The sequence below is a fragment of the Pagrus major genome, chromosome 16 (genome assembly GCF_040436345.1).
Source record: "Pagrus major chromosome 16, Pma_NU_1.0".
Taxonomy (NCBI): Eukaryota; Metazoa; Chordata; class Actinopteri; order Spariformes; family Sparidae; genus Pagrus; species Pagrus major.
In genome coordinates this window covers 7,527,211-7,549,468 of record NC_133230.1, presented here as the reverse complement: position 1 = coordinate 7,549,468, position 22,258 = coordinate 7,527,211, and the positions used below count along the sequence as shown (strand labels likewise).

Here is a 22,258-nt window from a genome sequence, read left to right as displayed (position 1 = left end):
GGGAGCAAGAGAGACTTCACATCGCTTTTAACAACATTATCGTGGCCCGTGGTGTATATAATTTAGTACGATGACGCAATGGAAGAAGCTGCATCGAGTGAGCTGTCCGAGAGAGAGGCTCACACACATCTCTCTCCGTGCTTCAGTCAAAGATTTATGCGCATTCAATGTTAAATGATAAGATTTATGATCCCAACCCTATGAGGAGTTTTAAGAAACCTATGGCTGGATTGGTAGGGAACAACAGAAACCATTTGTTTCTACCTCCTGGCTGAGATGTGACAGTTATGACAACACAACGCAAGTGCCAGAACATTTTTAAAAAAAAAACCTTTTCATTAGGCAGTAAGACTAAAACTCACAGCAAATTACAGCTTTGGGAAGCTCATAGCTTCTCCGAAATTACATTAATACGCCAGTAATGAGAAATAAGCTTGACATTTTTTTCGTCAGTTTAATTGGGATAATTAAATGTTATTCCTCCGCTGAGAAATATCTGGATGTTTCAGTTAATCAACTCGAACAGTAGATAAACAAAGTCGCCTGGTGTTGTAATTACCATAATGGCAGTGCTCAAAATGGATAACTCAACCGTATAAATTAGTCCAAATTAATGTCAAAATCGTGCGTTTTTATGTAGCGAGATAAAAGGTCATTCTCTCTCGCTGCGTGTTAATATTTAGATTGTGTGTTTGGTATTTTAACGTGACTGCCAGAAGAAAGAAATCGAGGCAATTGCACACATATATTCTATCTCTGTTGCACAGGGCTTATTGAGGGCTTTCTGTCTGATAGACCACTTTGTAAGGTCTATTTGAGGCCAGGCGGTACATTTGCTGTGTGCAGTGGAGATAATTACGAGTGCAGACTCTTGATTTCTTCTTATTTACGCTGTTTTTATTGCTCCTGTGAGACTCAGCCAATCAGAGCTATTTGTTAAAGTTTATTTACCTGGAATGCAGAGCGATCGCTGGAGGAATGCAGAAACACTCGACTGTGATTAGGCAGAGCGTGTTTGTGCATGTATCTACGAATTTTCCTCTGCGTGTGTCAGGTATCTCACGCATCTTATATGTTCTCATAGGTCTCACTTACACTGTGGACATGCACGCGTCACTTTTTGAACCTTTGAACTAATCCCCAACATCTCTGCAAGCTAAGTATAAAGTTTTGTAAGTCAATGAATGATAATAAATGATAAAAGTACTGAAATTATGTCATAAATTAGAAACATTAGAGACATGTTTTTCATACATTTTTACAAAATAAAAACTCCAAACACACTGATCCAAACGATTTCTAAGTGTAGAAACATCAACAAAATATTTCTCAGCATTTCTGTTGGTTTCAGCTGCAGCAGAAATCTTTCCCCACTGCCTACATTGGTCTTTCTTAGAGTGTCTTCAAATGCTCAGTATGCTCACGACGACCAAAAAACACTATAATCAAAACTACAAGAACACTATGCTCCAAACTATCTACTCTGACTCTTTCTCTCAGTCTCTCTCTTACAACTATCCTGTATCTCAGCCAGCCTCCCACCGATCACTGGCACCACACCACGTTCGCACTTCACATAATGTAACGATGTGATCACGAGCGCACACTGTGCTATAGCGAAAAGACAAAAGCTGTAGCTTCCTGATGCAAAAAGAGTGACAGTTCTAGCTAATGTTGTTCTCATTTTCAAATGATTTAAACAGGAAAATGTCGACAAAGATCTCCTGTGGCAAGCTGCAGGCCGCCCCCCCGGGAGGTCCGTTTTCATAGGGTATAATTTGTTGTGAAAAATAACTCGCACCAAGAAATATTAACTACCAGATGAGAATGCTTTGCTCTCCATCAGCACTATCTCATTTAAAACTGGCTGAGAGAGAACATATAAGAACATATAATCATTAAGTTGCATCCGTGTGGTAAATACATCTTTACTGTGTCGTTTGAATGCTCTGTCGGTATCCAGGAGATCACAGGATGACAATTACCCAGGCAGCTTCGAGAGGAGCTTTTTGAATCAGTCACAGTGACACGAGACGCACGTACAAATCAGATTTAGTATTCAGAAACTGTCCTGCACAGATGCATACAATATACCGGCCATATGGCAAGTGCACACAGTAGGTGCCGCCGCATTCAGTATGCTAATCCGGCTCCATCCCCAAACGTCTTTTTGCCGTCCAAAGTGCTCCTGTTGGAAATCACTCACACTTCAGCGTTGTTGCTTTGCATATCGTGAGTCTAATCATGTACCGTTTTTTTGCCTATGTGTGTGGGACATATTGTGAAATCAGATTCCATATGAAACAGTGGGTGTGATGTGCTGAAACAACTAGTTGATTAAGCTGACATTTATGATACACTCAATCCCACAGCCACAACCAGCCACATGCTGGTTCCATATATCAGGGAAATGTACTTATACTTCTCGGTTTTTGCAGTGTTTATCAAAATAAATAAGTTTTGAAGTTTACTCGAAGCTCTGATTACTTGTAGCAGACGCCAATCAATATTTATGACATTTTAAAGGCTAAAATAACACTTGATTAATCCAAAAAAAAAACAGATGAATCCACGCTGACATTAATCATTATCTGCTGTCCTATATTTCTTTTTATCTTCTCTTGACAGGCGCCTCTTTCTCTCCCTGCAGGAGTTCCAGCGAGAGGAGGTTTTGAGAGTAACACTCCACAGGCCTGTCATGGTTTCCGACCTCCTCGCACTCCTCCGGCTCTGCGTCTCCCGCTGTCTTCTAATGTAAGTGTCCATCTCTATTAGCGCTCAGACGCCACCGTCTCATCAAGGGGGTGAAATGACTCTTTCTCCTCGACTCATAAGAACTGAAATAGCATATTGTAAGCCACACGGATACACCTGAGGGCGACGAATTAAAGGGACAGTTTAATATTTGGGGAAACAGGATTATGCAAGTATTACGGGCGCAACTTCAAGCACATCCTGACATTTAACGGGAACCGGCGTTTTCCATGGTGACAGGATGCTGATCCTCTTTCTTAGAGTGGTACAGCATATCATTCATTCATCAAGATCTAGGTTAGTGACTTTAGTGAGTGAACACTACTAACACTGTTATTATTGCTTTGCCCTCTTAGCTTCTAAAGCCTTGAAACTGCCACCGGTGCATCAGTCCTGTAAATTGCTTTAGCCTGATGGCTGCAACTTAATCCTTGGGGGGTAAATGTAACATCCAAAGACCAGCTAGTGTGTTTTTTTTTGTTAAAAACCAAAACCACACAATTATCCAAACAAACTAACCAATGGAGGAAGCGCTAGACCAGCAACTCCTGTGTTCTACAAAGTAAAATTGCCTTTTTTGTCAATGGAGTTTGGTGGCTTTGAGGAGAGTGGTAATATTGTCTATTTCTTAGACTCTGGTTTGTGTTCAGGTTCTCTTGCTCTTCGACACTGATGTGATGTAAATGTGGCCTTAGGACACAAACAAGAGTGGTATCGATCCGATGAGTGATGTTCATCCCACCTGTAGTTTTTTCTCTCCAGAATCCATGTAAATGAGCACCAGACCTGTTCTGTAGGTTTTGTGTCGGCTCTTTTTCCAACCATTTATTCTCCATCTGTATCTGCGAGTCCTGAAACAACCCCAGCTGTCTTATAACAGCTGCATGATAAGTTACAACATGTTTCATCAGTTGAGGTTACATCATGATGTTACACGAATTTACTAATTCAGTCTTCATTGCTTATCTTCGCAGGCGCTATAGAAACCTTTGTTGGACGTGAGTATGCTGAACATCTTGCAGTGAATTTTTAGTTTCGTCTCGAGCACAACTGAAATCCTGATGTCTAATAAGCTCGTCTTGTTTTCCGCCCCTCTTCAATTTTCCATCTCTCTCTCTCTCTCTCTTGCTTTCATCTCTGTCTCCCTCCTCTGAAGGGTTTGATGGAGAGCTGGTCGAATGTCAGCGGGAACTATTGTTATATCCGGAGGAATTCTCGCCGGAGTGATACTGCTGTGCATTGTAGCAGTGCTCTGTTACTGTAGACTCCAGGTATCACTGAGCGCGTGTGAATGTGTGTGTGCTGCAGTCATTTGAAAGCAGCGTGTATTTTGAGAACAATGCGACTACGGAGCGGTGGGCTTTTGTTGCCGTGATAACAGGCTGTTGAACCAATGTGCTTTCAGTCCAGTGGGACATTTTCCAGACAGTCAGAATAAGAGGTCATCAGAACAATGGGCAATCCCCAGTGGAAACGAGGAAACGGCTAACCTCCCAGCACCTCTGAAGCTTACTAATTAACATGCTTTATCTTAAATGCTAACATGTTACGCAAACAGAACTGTAAGAAGGACAATTTATGGTTTTAGATGTAAGCCAGACTAATTGCCGCCTCGCTCTAGCTTTGTGTTTAACACACCAACATGAGAGTTATTTCAATCCTCTTATCTAACTCTTGGCCAGAAAGCAAATGAGCTTAAATCCCACAATGTGAAATGTTCCTTTAACAGCCTTGATGTCTCAAATACAGCATGTTTTAGTACTGAACCTCAGCACCTCTTTCTCATCTCTCTCCCCCGGTCTCGTCCTTCTCTACCCTCTGCAGTATTACTGCTGTAAGAAGAATGATTCTGAGGTGGACGTGGGCTCTGTGGTGGGAGCGGACCCTCTCTCACACTTCCCCTGCAACGCCTGCAACGCCCTCGCCATGGACGGCACGGCCATCAACCCCGTCCCTCTGGATCAGCTGGAAACGGCTTCTCACCACAACCACTGCCCGACCTGTTCGCCGTACTCCGTCCGCTCTGGACACACAGACAACATGCGTAACGGAGGCGAGCGGCTGGGCTTCCACACCTACTACGAGAACCCGTCCGTCTCCCTCCCGCTGTCTGCCAACCCGCAGGGCTCCTCCCCTCTGAGTTTCTACGGTCCTTCAGACATGTTTCCTCCCCCACCACGCCCCTACAGCACCGTGGTCTGACCTCTGCTGCACCATAAACACACACACATATGGAAAACTGTTCTGACATACCTGCACACACATAACACTCACACACAGCACATGCCCTTTTGTTTGAGACTAAATTCAGGTGATGGATTAGGATACAGCACAGTTACACACACACACGCCAACATTACTGCACATGCTCCCTCCTGCCACAGATTCCAGACTCATACATCCAAGGGAGTGACCCATAAACTGAGCCCACTGACAGAGCCTCCGTGTGGGCACAAAAATCCTTGGACCAGGCCCACAGGGAGCTGCAGACATCAGCATAAAATGATGTTTTATCAGCAGGGACATGGTACAGAACTCAAGTGCATCCTCATGTGCTTCACGAATAACACGTGGTACTAAAAATGTGTCTTTGCTGATCGGATCTCAGCTGTGATCCAATCGAAATCAGATGTAAACACATCTGGACTGATGTAGACTATAGTGTGGACACAAAATGGTTTCCAGAGAGTCAAGTCAGTTTTCTTGTGTAGGTGCTACAGATAAAGATTTTCACCGTTCCCATAACACTTTACAATAACTCTCACTAATAAATGGTGAATTAATAGTTGATTTAACATTAGTTAAATTGTATTTCACTGTTCAGTTACAAGTTACCATTTATCAGTGAGAGTTATTACAAAGTGTTACTGCCAAGTTTATGACCAATTAATAATTAAACGCTTCTGAAATATGAATAAAGTTTATTTTAAACGATTGATGTGCAAAACCCAAATATATTAGATGAAATCACAAGACATTTGTTTGGGTCATTAATTTAATAAAAAAAAAAAAACTTAGTTTTTTTTATTTTCTTAGAAATTTTCTGGATGTAACTATGTAATTTAGTACTAATCATAGGAAAAATAGAGTTTTCCTTGAAAGGAAAAACATAAACTCTAATAGATATTTATTGATTACTAATTGATTATTGATGTCTTTGTTACCCATATACACTGTGTTATATTGTATTCTTGCCTTTTCATATTTTTTGCATATTCACCTGAGCTGCTAACACTGACTAAAATAACCTCTGAAACTCTATTTCCCTGTAATTAGCACCAAATTGCATAGATCTTTTAGGAAACCTAGTGGGAAAGTTTTAGGGCAGTATTTGTAAATTATAGACTCATAGAATAAACTAAATTTTCTGCCCTTGCTCCAGCTGCTGTTATTAACAAGTGGCACTAACACATTTCTAAATATACAGGACCCTCAGTTAGATTACAGTAGACATGCAAGCACAGCAAAGTTCAGCGCCATGTCAGACTGAAGCCGACAAATGTCTATATCAAGTTAAAAAATACCCTGACATCTCAGTTGTTGGTTAATTACTGGTGGTTCTGGTGTGCCAGACTTCCCAAACACTGATGGACAAGTTGATTTGCCTTCGTAAAACACCTTAGATTAAGATTTAACTTTAAGTCCTTACCTAAGGCAGGTTCGGAAAAGCTTATGTGATCCTCTTCGCCATCTGTGCGGCCAGGGACGTACAGTATTTTAATTTTTATATGTGTTTCAGCACCAACCGTAACATAAAATAAAATAAGAGCTGGGAAGTGACATCAGGAGAATAATTGTAATGGCAGCTGCTTGCTGTCATCTCCGAGGCGTGGAAGAAACAAAAATTAATTGGTAAAAAATGGAGGTGATGAAAATGGATGTGAAATGAAATGTGGAGTGATAATTTATGAGGTGATTTGCCTGAAGGTTGAAGAAGAGAGCTTGTGACCTTAGCCTTGGGAAATCTTCTCTACAGAAAAGTTAAATGATTTTTATTAAAAAAACACAGTTGTGATGTGATGAAAACTAATAATTACTCAACATTTTGGGTGGAAGTGACCACTGTTACCAATAAAACGTCAAGCAACTTTATCAAATCGTTTGACAATTGATCACTCTGTTGTTCGAATCACAAACATTCATCTCTTCCATAATTAATTTCATTGCTTACACACTTGAGGCCACTCTTGTGAAATGATAAATGGCAGTTTGTGTTGTGAATGACGAATGTAAGACAGGGCAGATGATAAAACATGGCTCTATTTGTTTTTATCATATCGCTGTTATTTTAATCAAATTGACTCTCAATAATCAAATCACTTGATCATTTATCACTCCTTTTTTTCCTTCCACATCGACTTTCATCACCTCTGTTTTTATAAAGTATCTTTTTTCTTTTACTTCCACTGCTAATCACAGTTTGTTGTAGCTTGGTCAGCCTGAATATATCCTGCTACGTGACAGAAGAAGATCAGCACCTCTTTAGTTTCTGTTCTTCTCTGCAGCATTGTTTCCCTTCCCGCATCCCCTCGCTGCTGTTAACTCAAAGTTAGCCTTAGAAACCCCCTCCCCCATCCCCTGCAGCTTACTGTACATGAGGGCTAACAGTTTTTTCTATTAGGTTTTGTTGTTACAGAAAACTGCTCATGGGGCTTTTTTTTTTTCTTTCCTTCAAATGAAAGTGAAGGAATAATTACAAGTGTTTAAATGACGCAGCTTAACAAGAAATGTACGTATGGGTTGTAATAAGCTGCTCTCACAGTTGGTCTTATACCCCTGTATGGTCGTTTTTCTGATGAGGACGGGCATTTAGCTTGCTTGCGTTTTCTCTTCTGGTTAACTGTAATGAAACTAGACCGCTGAAAGGAAGTTGGTTCTGTAGTGTCTTCCACATACGTCGATGTATTTAACATATTCATGTTTACAGGGTGAAAAACAAGAAGCATCCTCAGATTTAGAGCTGTCGCAGGCAGAAACTGTACCATACTTTGTTGATCTTGAAGCTTTGTATCTTATAAGCCATTATATCTGCTTTACAGTACAGTAACAAGATGCAGTGTTATTCCACAGTATATGCCTGAATCTATATATTTTTTAAGGAGTATTGTAGTTTTTTTGTGAGGGACGTCAGGGTTTCAGTGTGTTTTACTGAGTTTGTGCCAAATGTGAGTTTTGCATACTCTTCAACTATCCTTCCATCTGTTTTTCCAACATGTTCTCACTCCCGACGTGTCACGGCAGCTTGGTCAGTGTCCTTAAGCTTCAAACTGTGATGCTCTACCTTCCCATCGAGCATCAGTTTGGTACGTCAATGGCTCCGCGGTCAAGTTAGCAATAATACATAATATGCAACAGCTGGGTAGACTTTCAAAATAAAGCTTCCTCACAAAAAGTTTACATATTATGGCATATTATGACTTTTGGACCGGCCGCAGTTTGGTTTCTTTAGTAGTTTAGAAAACTTTTGGGTTCAAATAACTCATAACCTTCTTATTTAAAGTTATGTAAGTGGTGTGACTAACATGTAACATAAGTGACGTATTTATGTCACACATTTAACCTAAGTTACGTCATTTATGTACGTTAACTTACTTATCTAACGTAACTTAAAAACAAACGACTCTTTATTCTTGGTTGACCCTGGGCCATCGACCAGGCTGCTGTGTTGGACGTGTTCGGGAGTGAGAACAGGCTGTTTTTATGATACAACAGAGGAACACAGTGAGAAGATAATAGAAAATGTACATTTGGAGGGAAAAATTCACTTTGAAATTGTCCTGAAGTTTAGCTAAAATGTGAAAAACATTTTAAAAAAAGATGATATTTAGTATAAAAGATTGAAGATTATTAGTTAAAAGCTATACAGAAGATATTTATTCAGTGTATTCTCACACCACATTGTTTCCACTGAGCTGTGAGCTTCATCGTCACGTCTCCTAACTTTCCTCACCACACATCCCCCTCGTTGTTCAGAAGTATGTGCTGGATTATATCCGTAAAATAACTTTTTTTTAATTATTATTATTGTTCATTTAAATGTCCACTCAGCATTGGTGTTTCACTGCCACATAGTCAATATACCCACTCAACAAATATGGTCCCCATAGTTTGTTCTATGACGACCCATTTGTTGCACCACCAAGAGCACCATTGCTGTATCAGAGCCGACCTGTTATTTTTAGGTTCCCTTTCCTTGTTCTTGACTGTTGAAAATTGTATTTTTCAGATATTTCTGTATGAAACTAGTACGTTTTGGTATATCCCTGATACAGTGAGAAAAAACCCACAAAGTTTCACAAAATGTTCCTTTTTTTGAGGAGGAATAAATGTTTATATCTGCCTGGACTTTCTTTGGTTTGTCTTCACTTAAAATGACTCAGGCTGCAGTTGTACAGGATGTTGAAATTGCAGTTTCTGGGAAAAAGACAAAAAAAGAAAAAGCACCGAAATATAGCGGGAAGTGTTGAAAAAAACACAGAGGGACACAAATAGGAACTAAAATCAAAGACAAGTGAAAAGGAGCGACAGGCAAAAAGGGAAGCGAGAGCTGGAGAGAATGAAACCAGTCTGTTGTCAGGAGAAAAATAGACGAAAACAGTGAATAAGAGATTTCGGGACAAAGGAAGCACATGAGGAGAAACTCCATGCATGATGTGGAAGTGTGACATAAGTTGGTGTCGTTTTACTGGGCGGAGGTGATGAATCCTCTTTGTTATTCATGCTTTGGTATTCGATCACTTTACCTGCTGGACCCGTCAGGCTGCTCGGCCCGGGACAATAATAGACCGACCGGGCCCGTGTCGCACCAACACCCCGGGGTGAAATATCACAAATACCAGATCATTTACTAGTCGGCTGTCTGGCAGGTTCACACAGCATCTGTGCCAGCTGTAGTAAGGGTGTGAAGAAAATGAACAGAGGAAAATGGGTGAAAATAAAAGTGTCAGATTAAAAGAAATATAGTGTGGGAGCTTATTATCAGCAAATAAACAGAATCAGCCGTGCGACCTGAGAGGTTGGGATCATAAACAGGTGTTGTTTGTGTGAGAGAGAACAGGTGAGGTGATAAGACAGGTGAGGCCTGCAGTGGGTGTGTCTTAGGCTGTTGTTCTTTCACTCACTCTCACACAGGTCTCATATAAACCCTGTTGAGCCTGTTACTGCCCATTTACCTGTAACACTCATTCCTTCACCTGACACTGTGTGGACGAGGCTCTGACTGCTGTTATTAAATGTTTCAGTGTGGCTAAACTTCACCTGCTGGAGTATCTCTCTCTGTTATTTACCTTTGGACTATAAAAAGCGTTTCCTTGTGTCTGGACGACTTGGACTTTGTCCTGACATTTCCTGCTCATTCACACGTGCTGGTCTGACTTCTCGCCTGCATCACTGCGAGTAAAAACAAGAAGAACAAATCTCGCTGATCCACTCAGGATACATGTCCCAACGCTACTACTGGACGTCTGTGGTTGGAAATTGGAAGCTTTAACCTGCAAAGGCTGCGACTGTTTGGGTTTGTGTCAGTGTCAGCAGCTCCTGAGGCTGCGTATCCAGGCAAGATGATGGAAGAGGTGTCTGTCATGATGGCGTACGATGCCCAACTCATGGAGCAGATGAGCGAAGAGGAGATCCTGGCCTCTCTGGTGGAAGAAACAGGACCTAAATTCACAGTAAGATTCACTGTTGCGCGGCTGCATCAGATTGGACTTACTGTAAAGTTGCTTTTAGAGCACCACAACGAATATCAACAGCTAAACCACAATGACAAAGTTAACATTGATTAGATTCAAAACCACAGCATGACTCAAGTATTGGTATGGACTAATTTGATGGCCTGCCCTGTAAGGCCCTGTAAGCTCATTAGGTTAAACCTCACAAAACAATATTTTATTTTTATTTTCATTAGTCATCTATTTCAACTTTCTTAACCTGCAAACGTTAAAACAATTAAATACAGATGTAATATAATAAGAAATAAAAGTAGATTTATGTTTTTTCAGTAAGAAGAGACTAAGAGGATTGCAGTTACTGCACTTTGCCTCTCCACTATCTATATATTAGTGTAATACAAAGATAAAGTGTAGAGTCTGCAATTTTGGTGTCATGGGTCAAATAATTGGTTTCAAACCATGAATATAACCTAAAGAATACATATTTAATAAGCACGTAACCGCTGTTATACCTTTAACACGTTTGGATGGACTTTAAAAAAACTTTGAGGTCTCTTTTTTTTCAGTTTCGCTGTGAGTGTAGTTTCTGTGGTTTTGCTTGGAAAGATTTTCAGATGCAAATCCAAAACTTCATTACTTATTAACATGTGAAGCATGGCTGAAGTCAAAGTGGTGGACTGATCCAAAAAAACATGAATAAAATGATACTAACAGAGTATAACAGGCTAACAGACTGCACACTGCCACACCAAACACATTCCTCTACATGATGCGAAATAGAAGGAAATGAATTCTGATTGCTAATTTTAGATGTTTGAGATATGATCATTGTCATTTCAGGCTTTAATACGAATCCTCCCCTCCACTATAATTAACTTGTGTATCAGGAATTATCACCAACCACCTCCACATATTCTCGGCTGTGTCTCGTCTCATTCTTATCCCGGTCTCGATCTCTTTCTGGGGACTATTCTCGCCCAAATAGCACCAGATCTGTTTCTCCAGCTCAGTTAAATATGACACTGCTGTATTTCATTAGCCTCGACTCTCTCCCCTCAGGTCCCAACTAAGAAAGCTAAACTGGGGGAAGGCCGGCTTCAAATAATGGAGGATGAAGAAGACCCCGTGGACAAATACCTGGTAATGCTGGTAAATACTAAATTTTTGAGAAGATCGATTACATTTTCTCTCTTTTTAAAATGACCTGATTTCCGGAGTTTATATTCCGCCATGTGCCGCTGACCCTGACAGATTTTTCTGTGTTTTTCGCAGAGGGAGAACCGTCGGCTCGAGCAGGCCAGCCTCCGTCTGGAGCAGGAGAACGACGACCTCGCCCACAGACTGATCACCAGCAAGGTCGCCCTGAGGAACGCTCTGGACAAGGTGTGATTAGCTGCCGCCCTTCGCAGAAAGGTTGAAATGATTTAATTTAGAAATGCAAACTCACCTTCAGGAGGCCTCATAAACTCTCAAATCTGGAGGGGCCTCTTGGGAGACGGCCAAACTGTAACCTTAAGGAAACTCAAACAAAACTAGTCTTTGCTTGAATTTCTTAAAGGGACAGTACACCCCAAAAACCAGAAATACATATTTTTCCTCACACCTGTAGTGATATGCTGTTTTTGTAAGATCATGCAGGCTGGGCAAAGTTGTGTCACAAAGCAAATACTTGAGTGAAACGAGAAATAAAGCTATGATGTCGATTTCAGGCGGAGGACAGAGTGGACGAACTCACCAAAGATCTTCTACAGAGCCGACATCAACTGCAGGCTACAGAAGAGGAGATGAGAGTGAAAGAGGAGGAGGCTGCCATGGTAAGATTTTTAATCCGTCTGACAACAGAACGGTCGGCGGGATGAAATGTTGGCTGTGCAAAGCACTGGTACACATTTGACCTGACTTTCATGTTGGGACGTGGAGGGGATGGTGGTGGAGTTGCAGGCAAGAAGGCTGGTAACCCAATGACCGCAGCTCTAGACTGCATTTCAAGATTTGTAAGCGTGACACCGCTGGGTATTTTTAAGGAGACCTCGGGACAATTTCCAGCTGTGATTGTGGCACCAAAAAACTGATATTTTTGACAGGAACTCAGGACATCTTGAGCCGTTTTTGTGGCGACAAAGAAATTATTTCTGATCCAAAGGCGGGACATCTCCAGTCGTGGTTGAGGCAACCGTAACAGCATGTTTTTTGTGCCTGTGCCTAACCAGAGCATAAACACAGCGTTGTCACAACATAAAATTAATAATTCCTCACTGTCATTATGGGTCGCATGACTAAAGGATTTCTTCTCTTCTTGTAGTTGAAGGAAGTGTTTCGGAGAGAGCTGGAGAAGGCCGAGCAGGAGGTCAGAAGGTCATCCGGTATCATTTCAGACTACAAACAGGTACATATAATTAGATAATACTTTATTCTTTATAAAAGATATATTGATAAAGAACGCAGTGATGATTCACGATGTTGACGCTCTTTCTTCTGCTCAGATCTGCTCTCAGCTGACAAACCGTCTGGAGAGGCAGCAGGCCTCCCACAGAGAAGAGTTGGAATCACTCAAGGTGAGAATAGCTCGACTGTCATCCTCCCTTCTTTTATCTCCCCTCAAACTGATGTCATGCTTCGACTTGAAGAACATGTCGTAGGAAGTCTTTTTACAGCCCTTTCCAAAAAATCCTGAAAGCTTTAGTTGCTTAACTTTCTCAGGAGGATTCCTTTATAACAGCGGGTGGGTGTCGCGTTTGGGCGGAACAGTTTTCAATCCCATTCTCCATCTTTGCAGAGCGCAATGAGGACTTGCTCACGCTGTCAACACGTCATAGATTCAGATGAACCGTCCGCCACAGCTCAGGACTCGGCGGCTACAGAGGGCCAAGGGATGACCGAATCAGGCCAGCATGAGGACAGTGAAAGCCCCAAAAAAGCAGAGCAGAGGAGGGATGACCAGGAGAAGGAGTCTTTTAAAGCTCAGATCACGGAGCTGGAACAGGACTTGGCCCAGACCAAACTTCAGATGGTGGAGGCCAAGTGCAAGATTCAGGTGAGAGCAGACCCATATTCAGACCCATACTTTCTGACTAACATATTTTGGGAATCGAAACATGTAACATCCAGATCACAACACTGCTGAGAATCATGGTTTGTCACTCTAATATCTACAAGACTGTAAACGAAACTTCAAACACAAGGTTTTGGACTTGTGGGTACTTTCCAGGGAGCATATTCATTGCCTGGTTCCTAATTTAAGAAACATATTTTTTCAACTACATTTTCCAAGGAGAGATCAACTTCAACTGGAGAAGAATGTTCATTGAAGTTAGCAACAGAGAAAAGTTTTTGGCTATTTGAGCCCATCGATGTGAAGCACCCTCATTAAAATGTGGGCCCATGTGAAGATAGGAAATAGGACAGGACTCCCCAGAGTGTAAGCGCTGGTGGGGAGAGAACAGCATCCAAGGACTGATTAGCTTCAAGCACATTATTACTTTTATTGTGATTAAAAATGATTTAAAATTATGTTTCGCTGCTTTAAAAATCTATTTCCCTGTCGTAGTATTTCAATGTACTTAAATATACCATTGTAATTCTTCCCGTGCTACACGAAAATACAACAATATTACATCAGTATAACAAGAATATTGTCCAATTAGTACATTATTATGAAAATGTTGCATGTGTAATTTACTTTTTCACATGTTAAAATGACAATTTCCATGTGAATTAAAAAATAAAATATATAAAATATAAAAGAAAACATATGCGATTAGCTTTATTTTTGCAAAAATCACATTAAATTAAAATGCTTTTACAACTTCACACATATTCACATGCAGTTAGCCATTTTTACATGTAAACTAAAGTGTTAACATGTGAAAATGTGAACTGGACATTTTCACAAGGGATTCACTTTCATCACATTCAAATGAAAATGTCCATGTGACATGTGAATATAGTTTACCAAAAGTCTATAATAGCCTACTTCTCCTACTTCAAAGTATGCTTTAATCAGTGTAATTGTACAATAAAGGGGGTTTTCTTCACACTGTTGGTAAGTAAACTGATTGTATTGCCTCAAGGTTGAGGCAATACTTGAAAAACCAAACAATATTACACGTTTTTTTAGTATGGTTACGCAAATATGGACTGAAATTCCCTTGTCATGACCTAAAGTTCACATTTTTCCTGCCACATTTCTAACATGCCACCTGTGTTATCCTCATACAGGAGCTGGAGCACCAGAGAGGAATCCTGGCCAACGATCTCCAGGAGGCAAAGAACAGCTGGATCAGCAAGGCCTTCACCTCCCTGCGAACCTCCAGCGGAGTTCAGAGCATCAGCATACACAGAGAAGGAGCTCCCACAGCGGGCTGGAACCTCCACGGAGGCTCCCTCTCTGCGTGGAGAGCCAAGAAGCTGTCGTGGCCCCACAGAGAGAATCGAGAAAATGTCTGAAAGCTGGCACCATGTTGTCATGTACACTATGTATTCAATACCATAGCTGCTATGTGTTGGTTTGTGCACTAGAGGGCCCTACTAGTGCACAAGGGAGTCAGGGGAGAGTACCTGGGAGCACAAGCAGCTGCTGCCAGACGTGTACTCTCTTGTCTGTTCACCACTTTTACAACTCCTGTACATACTGATTAAGTCCTCTGTATATTTGTAAACTGAATGTTCTTGTATTTAATCTTTTATTTGTAAACAATTAAAATAGTGTAATAAACCTAGCGTGACACTACTGTAAGTGGCGTGCGTGTGACGTAAGGAAACCTAACATCGTAAACAGAGACGTTAAAGCGGTTATTTTTAAAGGAGGTTTTCCTGTGATACACCACATTCATTGTTCCTCTTTCATTATGACCACAGCGGCTTTTAAAGGGGCCAGTCAGCTGCAGCTCAAACACACAGACAGAGGAGAAGTAGTGATGAGACTAATGCTGATTACTATCTCTGAACTTTGACTTGCAGAAGTAGAACAGACCGTTACAGAAAGAGCAAAGAACACATGACAGTAGGATAGACTAGTCGAGATTCCTCAGTGTTGGCTGCAATATTTACACAGATAATTAGAAAAACTTCACTCTCCTGCCTGAAGCACTGATGGCTGTAATGGGTGGCAGTGTGCGTGTCGCTGTTGCTCTCCTCATGTGTGTTCTTGGAGGCCAAGCGCTGGACCTGCTGAAGGCAACTGCAACATCTGGGAGTGAGTATCAGCTCCGGGGAAATATAAATGAGAATCCAAAAACAGGAAAGACAATCAATATTTTACAGTATGTCATACTGTTTATCTTCTTATCTGGAGAGGGCTTTTTGCATCTTGCTTGAAAAGTGCTTTATAAGTAAATAATACTGATTATAGAGGTAATAGATTTCCTGAAAAGCTGATAATCTGGCTGTGTTGCTGCTATTACACTACTATTTAAATGTGGATCTACATGCCTTGGGTTGTAGAGTCATTTTGTTGGCATCATGCCATTATTTACGTTATTTTTTTACCCTTTTTTGAGATATTCTAATTTATATCTTATTGATAAGTGACAGGCAGACAAGACAATAATGAGAACAATAGAAACAAATAAGCAGTGATATAATATTTAAACAGAACCTTTACATAGACGTTTTATGCTCATATTGCACAAAAAGTGTAGTGCTTGCTTGTAATAAATGTTAGTTTATAGGTAATAAGGCCCTTTGAACTCCACAAGATGCTTATTAACATTATTATGTGTTAATAAAGCGTAAATAATGGCATAATAAACACATTTAATGTTAGATATAAGACATTTATAAGTACTTAAAAAGGAACTTGTTAACAGTTTATAGACATTTGAGAACATTAATGAAAGCCTTACAAGTTTCTTATAATTGTTGTAACAAACACATTTATTAAGTTTGACTTACTTACCAATTATATGTATATTTTTAAATGAGCCTTTCAAAATAAAAGTCTGATTATTGGTACAATTGTGAGCATGGCTAACCAGATACTAAAACTAGTATACTTAATTGTATTAGAAATATTATTTGAGAATACAAAAGTATACTTTTACTTTTTGTGCTAAATTTCAGATATATTGAAAATGTAGCTTTTAAAAAAGTGTCCCTCAAAATAGACGTCATTAAATTCAACTTCAATCTACGACAACAAAAATATATTACAGTATCTTTCAACATTGAATTAAATTCTGAAAGCATGACACCAAACATCACTAATAACATCAAAAACAATAAACATGATATTACTATCAACACTTAAACAGTCTTATTAAGTGTAATTTCTTCCCTCAGGTCGTCCCTCACCTCCCAAGGTGCATTGCTGGTGTGCGAGCTATCCAAACTTGACTGTCTGCTCCTGGCCTGAACCCTCTCGGTCCCCACCATCACGCTACATCGCCTCCTACAGGTAAACCTGAGAAACTGTGCTGACCCCAAACCTCTGACCCCTCTGAGTAAAACACACTCCAGTTGTCATTAAGCGTCATTAAGGAGCCTCATGTATATGTATGTTAATGTGTTTGCCAGTGAGAGACACAGACAGACGGACATCAAGCAGTGCCAGCTCATCCAACCCGGTTCTTCAGCCTCATTTCTGATCCCAGCATCATCATCCTCATCTGAACAGGTAACAGTTTTATTTACCTTCATAGCAGATACACTGGACTGGACTGAACTCAATCATGATTTTAGTGAATATTGTGATGAAAACATTGAACATTATGCTGTAATGTCCATCCAAAAATTGGAAAACCCCTCGGTCAAATTTCTGTTTTTAGTCGTGAATGTCCAGAAACCAGTGTGAAGCTTGTCTTGTGATTCTGATGTAAGCAGTGTGTCAGTTTAAGATAAGATAAATAAGCTGGTAATAGTGGGAAATCACCTGCCCACGTCTATGTTTTATTGTATGTTTTGACTGTAAAATAAAAATTCATACATAAAATATACTGAAAAAGACATAAATAATATATGAAATATATACAAAAAGCTCAAAATTCTTCTTATTATTATTCTTTCAGCTGTGGTACTGCCTCCTGCCCAACCTGAAACTTCTCACTGACTACATCATCAATGTCACAGCCGTTTCCTCTGGTGGAAGCAGCTCCTATCTGTCAAGTTTCATGTTGGAGGAAATAGGTGAGAACCAAACTTATAAATATAGAGACGGTGATGAACATATGATGTGATTAAAATTCAGTATTAAGAGACAGTTTGATATTATACTGAAGTGTGCACTGTTTCCTTTCTTTGTCATTCTGTCTGTAGTGAAACCAGATCCTCCCGTAGACGTCAGGGTTTCCCCTCGTAATAGCAGAAACTTGTTGGTGGAATGGTCTCCTCCCCCTTCTTGGGCTAACCTGGACATCCTCCCCCTAAAATACCAGATACTGTACCAGTGGGAATACAGGGGCACCCCAAAGTCTGTCAATGTGAGAATCGTCTTCATTTAAATACTCCGCAGCAGCAGCAATGTGATTTAAAAACTCTAGGTCTTACACAGATAGCACATACAGAAGTTAAAAAAATTACCCCAGCTTTACAGGCAACCTCAAAATTCTTCAGAAACTCCCATCATCTGTGGAAATCCTCCCCTTTTCAACAAAACTAAGATCAAATGTTTTGTTTTTTCGTTTTGGATTTGACAGTTTATCTAGTTTCACTTTCATTTAGACCATTGGTAAATTTAGTCGTGTGTCAGCAGCTTTTCTTTTAAATATATACACAATAATATGTCCTGAAATAATTAGACACGTAACATTTTCATGAGCAGTTACTTTGAAATGACACATTTGAAATGACAGTTTGGGAAGTCGGGGCTTCTGGGGAATTGTGTTGTATTATAAAACTCCAGATGCCGATGGATGATTGTTAAAAAAAACTTTTTCTCCTCCAGCTGGGTCCGTTCGAGAGCAACAAGGTCGAGCTGAAGGGGCTGACCCCAGGAAGGCCCTACACGTTCCATGTGTGCGCCAAAGAGCTGCTGGGTCTGGGCCAGTGCAGCGACTGGAGCTCACCTGTAAAAATCACCCTACCGAGGGCAAGAGTGTAGACGCTCCCTCTCACTTCCTGTTTCATCTACAACTCTCCTTTTAAGCTAGCAGTGACGTTAAACTGCAGACATCTTTGTTGTTTCACCTGCACAAGCAATGCAAGAGATAATTATTTATATTTTTATTTTATTTATAAATGAATGAAGGGATGTTTTAATGTATGTACATTGTACAGTCACCATTCCCACTTACATTTTGTGTTGTTTATTTTTGTATTACTTTTTGTCACATTGTGGTAATTAGTCGAGTTGTTATTAAAGATCAGTTTATGACCCATTTTGAGACACACTTTAATCTTTTTTTCATCATTGTGTGGCAGCTCCGTATATTGTGTGAAAAACTGAATAAAAACAAGGCGTTTGTATTGAATCCGTCAGTCAACTATGTCCACCACGAGCGGGGTGACAAACTCAGAGTGTCTGACACCAATAGTGTAGGACGGAGGCTTGGGGAGGTGCATATAAAACTTCTCCGGGCTGTACGTGCCGGGGCCGGGAATAGCAGAGGAATAATTGGGCCTCTTAGTCCGGCTCTGCATGGAGAAGGAGGGCTGGCGCTGGAGGTAAACGTCCGGGTTGATGGTGTTGTATTTTGCCGGTCCGGGGCTCATGGAGAGGTCTTCTGATGGAGCGCCGACCTTCCTCCGGGCTGAGAAGCTGAAACTGGCACTGGAGGGTTTATTAGGAACCTGGCGGCCCAGAAGATTTGGAAGACTGTAGCTGGAGTGAAAGAAACAACACATTTCTTTTCAGCAAAGCCCATTAATTCCTACAGAGGATGTGAAGTGTTAAAACAGGTCACAGATATACATATACGGCAGGGAGAAGAAAGCAGCCTTATTCTGTAACGTGTCCTGCGGTATTTCACCTGTTTGGTGCTGGTACGGGGTCCACAGAGCGATATCTGGTGCGGGTGCCGATGGTGTAGGATGGGGGTCTGTGGTGAGCATTGACAGGTGGAGCCCTCTCCGGGCTGTAGGCCCCCGGCCCCGGAGTCTGGAACACCTCACCTGTAAACACAGAGAGGAAGTAGTTTGGAAAGATTTCTTTCTTTATCAGCTTTTGTTGACTTGAAAAAAAAAAATCTAGACAATCACTAATAGGAAAAGTTGCAAAATCCTCCTATTGGCGCATTTTTACCTGAAAACTGTACTGTGTCAGCTGTACCTATAATATACTGTTGTGTAGTTTAAGTCATAACAAAACATTGTTCGATAAGGTCTTTATATCTTTTTTATGTGCTTAAATCTTAATATGTAAAGTAACACGTAACTAAAGCTGTGTCGTGAAAAGAAGACACAAGTTCTTCAAATGTGTACTTGAGTAAATTAACTCAGTTGCATTTCACCCCTTCTAAGTGAACCCCGCCGGAGAGGACACTTCTAAGTGTCCTTTCCGGCCCACTGATTGGATCGTTTACCCAGCAGCTGTTCAGATGCTTCCTGACGAAGGTCGAGCAGACTGAAATGTGGTAAATAAATAAATAAATATACCTGCAGTAACCGAGACAGTTTTTCATTTTCTCACCTTTATTCCCTGTTCGCCTTCCTCTGCCCAGGATTGAGTAGGAGGGGGTTTCCATTCGGCCAAAGCGAGTGACCTTGGAGTCAATGTGGTACCTCGGTCCTGGGCTGGAGTCCACAGAGACCACTACAGGAAAACACAATAAACAAACACTCAAAGTCACCTTTAGACCTCATAAAAGGAAGTGAACACACTCCAGACTGGTATTTGGCCCAAAACCCTCAAAGGATAAATCACCCAAAAATGAAAATCTGTTTGAAGGTGAGTAGATGATGACTGAATTAACATATTTGGGTGAAGTTATCCTTTAAAGATCCCTGCTGTGAGGTGACTCTCAACTCACTGGCGCTGCTCATGCGGCTGTGGAAGGTGTAGGCCGGGCTGCTGGGCTTGGTGTAGTCATGGTTGATGTATCCGACTGTAGGGGGCAGAGCGTAGCGTCCAGGGCCCGGGCCTGAGGAGGAGGAGGAGGACGGTGATGAACATGATGCAACAGATCCAGCTCGGAGCAGCCAGTGTAGCACACCCGCCGCTCTCTGGCTCGGGCTGTATGGTCTCTGATGATTTCCATATGGAGCTATTTTTCTATGGTTACGCATTTTAACGGTCTCCCTCCGCTTGTTTGGGAATGGATTCTAAACAAAGTATAAATCTCAAACAAGTGTGGAGCAAAGGCTGTATAATTTCACAGCAAAAACAGTTCAGCTATAATACAGTCCATGTGCACACACACACCAGCACACACACACACACAGATCTCTCACACTGACCTCTTTCTCGAGCAGAGATTATCGGCCGTTTCTTCACCACCTCCTGCATACTCCGCCAGCCTCTTTCTTCTCCTTCTGTCCTCTTCTCTTCCTCTTTGGGTCCTCTGTCACCTCAGACACTTCCTTTTTGTGTGTGCGTGTGTGTGTGTGACTCTCTCCAGGTGATCCGCGGCCTCCTGGGCTGAATAATACATGACCATGAGGTGAAGAAACCCTATCTTGACCGAGGCCCTGTTGCTCTCCACCTCCTTTCTTCCCTTAAGGTCCCCTCAGGACACAAGGTTTACATAAGCAGTGCCAAAAAATATGACTTTGTTAGGGGTAAAAAGAGGACAACCAGTGATTGCCTCAGTCACATCTTTTAAAAGTTGAATGAAGACGAAAATCTGTACTTTTTTGTTCCCCATTCAGGGGGGAAATGTTTCCTCAAAGCACTGCAGCTACAATCATGTCAGTAACATGACATGTAGCTCATTTGTCATCCTATTCCGAGGCATTGTGTTACTCCAACTGAACTGCAGCTGATGTATGTTTGCTGTAACTAATATCATCTCAGCACACACGTTATTAAAAATGAAAGGACTTACACTGATCTGACAGGCTCAACATCTCTGTAATGACAAACAACTGGTGAGGATGATTGAAATTCAACCAGCTTTTTGTTTCTCAGGAAATATATTCTAGGTCTGGCTTCTTCCAGGAGTGAGAAGAAAAATAAGCTAAGAAGTTTCCATGGATTTTCTCTCTTATTAGCAGGTAAATCAGGTGAAAGGCAAAAGCCAAAGTGGTTAAAGATGCTGCAATATTTTGGCAAAGTAACCAGAATATCGCATAAATGTAGTGGAGTAAAAGTGCAACACTTGTCTCCAAAAAGTAGTGGAATCGAAGTATAAAATATCAGAAAATGGAAAAACTCAAGTAAAGTACAAGTGTAGAACTTGTGGATTTATCATTGATTACCTGTGGCGCACACAGACGCCATCTTATTGATTTTCAATACAATACATTTCTCAAGGAAAGGCCGAAATACAGAACCAAGTGGGGTCAGATTCTACGGTGAAAAGAGCATTGGAGAAGGTATACAGTATAACTATTCCTCTTTTCTGATGCCCAAACCCATAATTATATTTGTACAGCCCCTATATACAATATAATATAGTGCATACAGGCCAATTTTTTCTGCAGAGTACTTTTATTTGTAACACTTGGCACAATGTTGGAGTTTTTCAGTAGGCACACAGAGGGAAAGGGCTTATATTTAATCCATGAAAATCTTCCATTCAAACTACAAAATGTCAATTTCTAGGTTTGTGAGAATACCCAGACCTTAAAATGAGTTTCAACCCCCCCAAAAAAGTTTGAGAAAACTTGAACATAATCCACAGTTGGCTACTTTGCACCCAGGGAGCATCTGGAAAGAGTGAACTGTGGCAGAAAATACAAAAATGTTTTGCTTTCCAGTGTGAGAGACCCTGGCAGAAAATTTGCTCTCCTGCTTTCTACTA

At 40.9% G+C, this 22,258-nt stretch overlaps 4 protein-coding genes across 5 annotated transcripts; 3 read left to right on the top strand and 1 right to left on the bottom strand.

The window, feature by feature from the left end:
- The first annotated feature begins 2,690 nt into the window (after positions 1–2,690).
- LOC141010874 (protein FAM163A-like) lies at positions 2,691–5,432 on the top strand. 2 transcript variants are annotated; one of them, XM_073484013.1, is made up of 4 exons: positions 2,691–2,754; positions 3,729–3,752; positions 3,911–4,025; positions 4,579–5,432. In XM_073484013.1, the coding sequence occupies exons 3-4, from the start codon at positions 3,933–3,935 to the stop codon at positions 4,954–4,956; spliced, it is 471 nt and encodes a 156-aa protein (XP_073340114.1). In that variant the 5' UTR covers positions 2,691–2,754; positions 3,729–3,752; positions 3,911–3,932; the 3' UTR covers positions 4,957–5,432. The 2 variants fall into 2 exon arrangements, with proteins under 2 accessions (XP_073340114.1, XP_073340115.1); XM_073484014.1 differs by lacking the exon at positions 2,691–2,754 and having other exon boundaries at positions 3,720–3,752.
- Positions 5,433–10,051: 4,619 nt separating this feature from the next.
- Positions 10,052–15,031, top strand: LOC141010873 (uncharacterized). The gene is made up of 8 exons (XM_073484012.1): positions 10,052–10,424; positions 11,484–11,564; positions 11,697–11,807; positions 12,134–12,238; positions 12,727–12,810; positions 12,908–12,979; positions 13,201–13,458; positions 14,643–15,031. The coding sequence occupies exons 1-8, from the start codon at positions 10,314–10,316 to the stop codon at positions 14,868–14,870; spliced, it is 1,050 nt and encodes a 349-aa protein (XP_073340113.1). The 5' UTR covers positions 10,052–10,313; the 3' UTR covers positions 14,871–15,031.
- A 286-nt stretch (positions 15,032–15,317) lies between these two features.
- Positions 15,318–18,826, top strand: ebi3 (Epstein-Barr virus induced 3). The gene is made up of 6 exons (XM_073484191.1): positions 15,318–15,618; positions 16,704–16,818; positions 16,938–17,037; positions 17,429–17,546; positions 17,676–17,839; positions 18,304–18,826. Exons 1-6 carry the CDS (start codon positions 15,516–15,518, stop codon positions 18,457–18,459), a joined length of 756 nt encoding a protein of 251 aa, XP_073340292.1. The 5' UTR covers positions 15,318–15,515; the 3' UTR covers positions 18,460–18,826.
- Positions 18,827–18,833: 7 nt separating this feature from the next.
- On the bottom strand, positions 18,834–20,802 carry odf3l2a (outer dense fiber of sperm tails 3-like 2a). Its single transcript, XM_073484190.1, has 5 exons — positions 20,754–20,802; positions 20,327–20,437; positions 19,987–20,109; positions 19,328–19,469; positions 18,834–19,179 (listed from the first exon to the last, which is right to left on the bottom strand). Exons 1-5 carry the CDS (start codon positions 20,800–20,802, stop codon positions 18,834–18,836), a joined length of 771 nt encoding a protein of 256 aa, XP_073340291.1.
- Between the last annotated feature and the right edge of the window lie 1,456 nt (positions 20,803–22,258).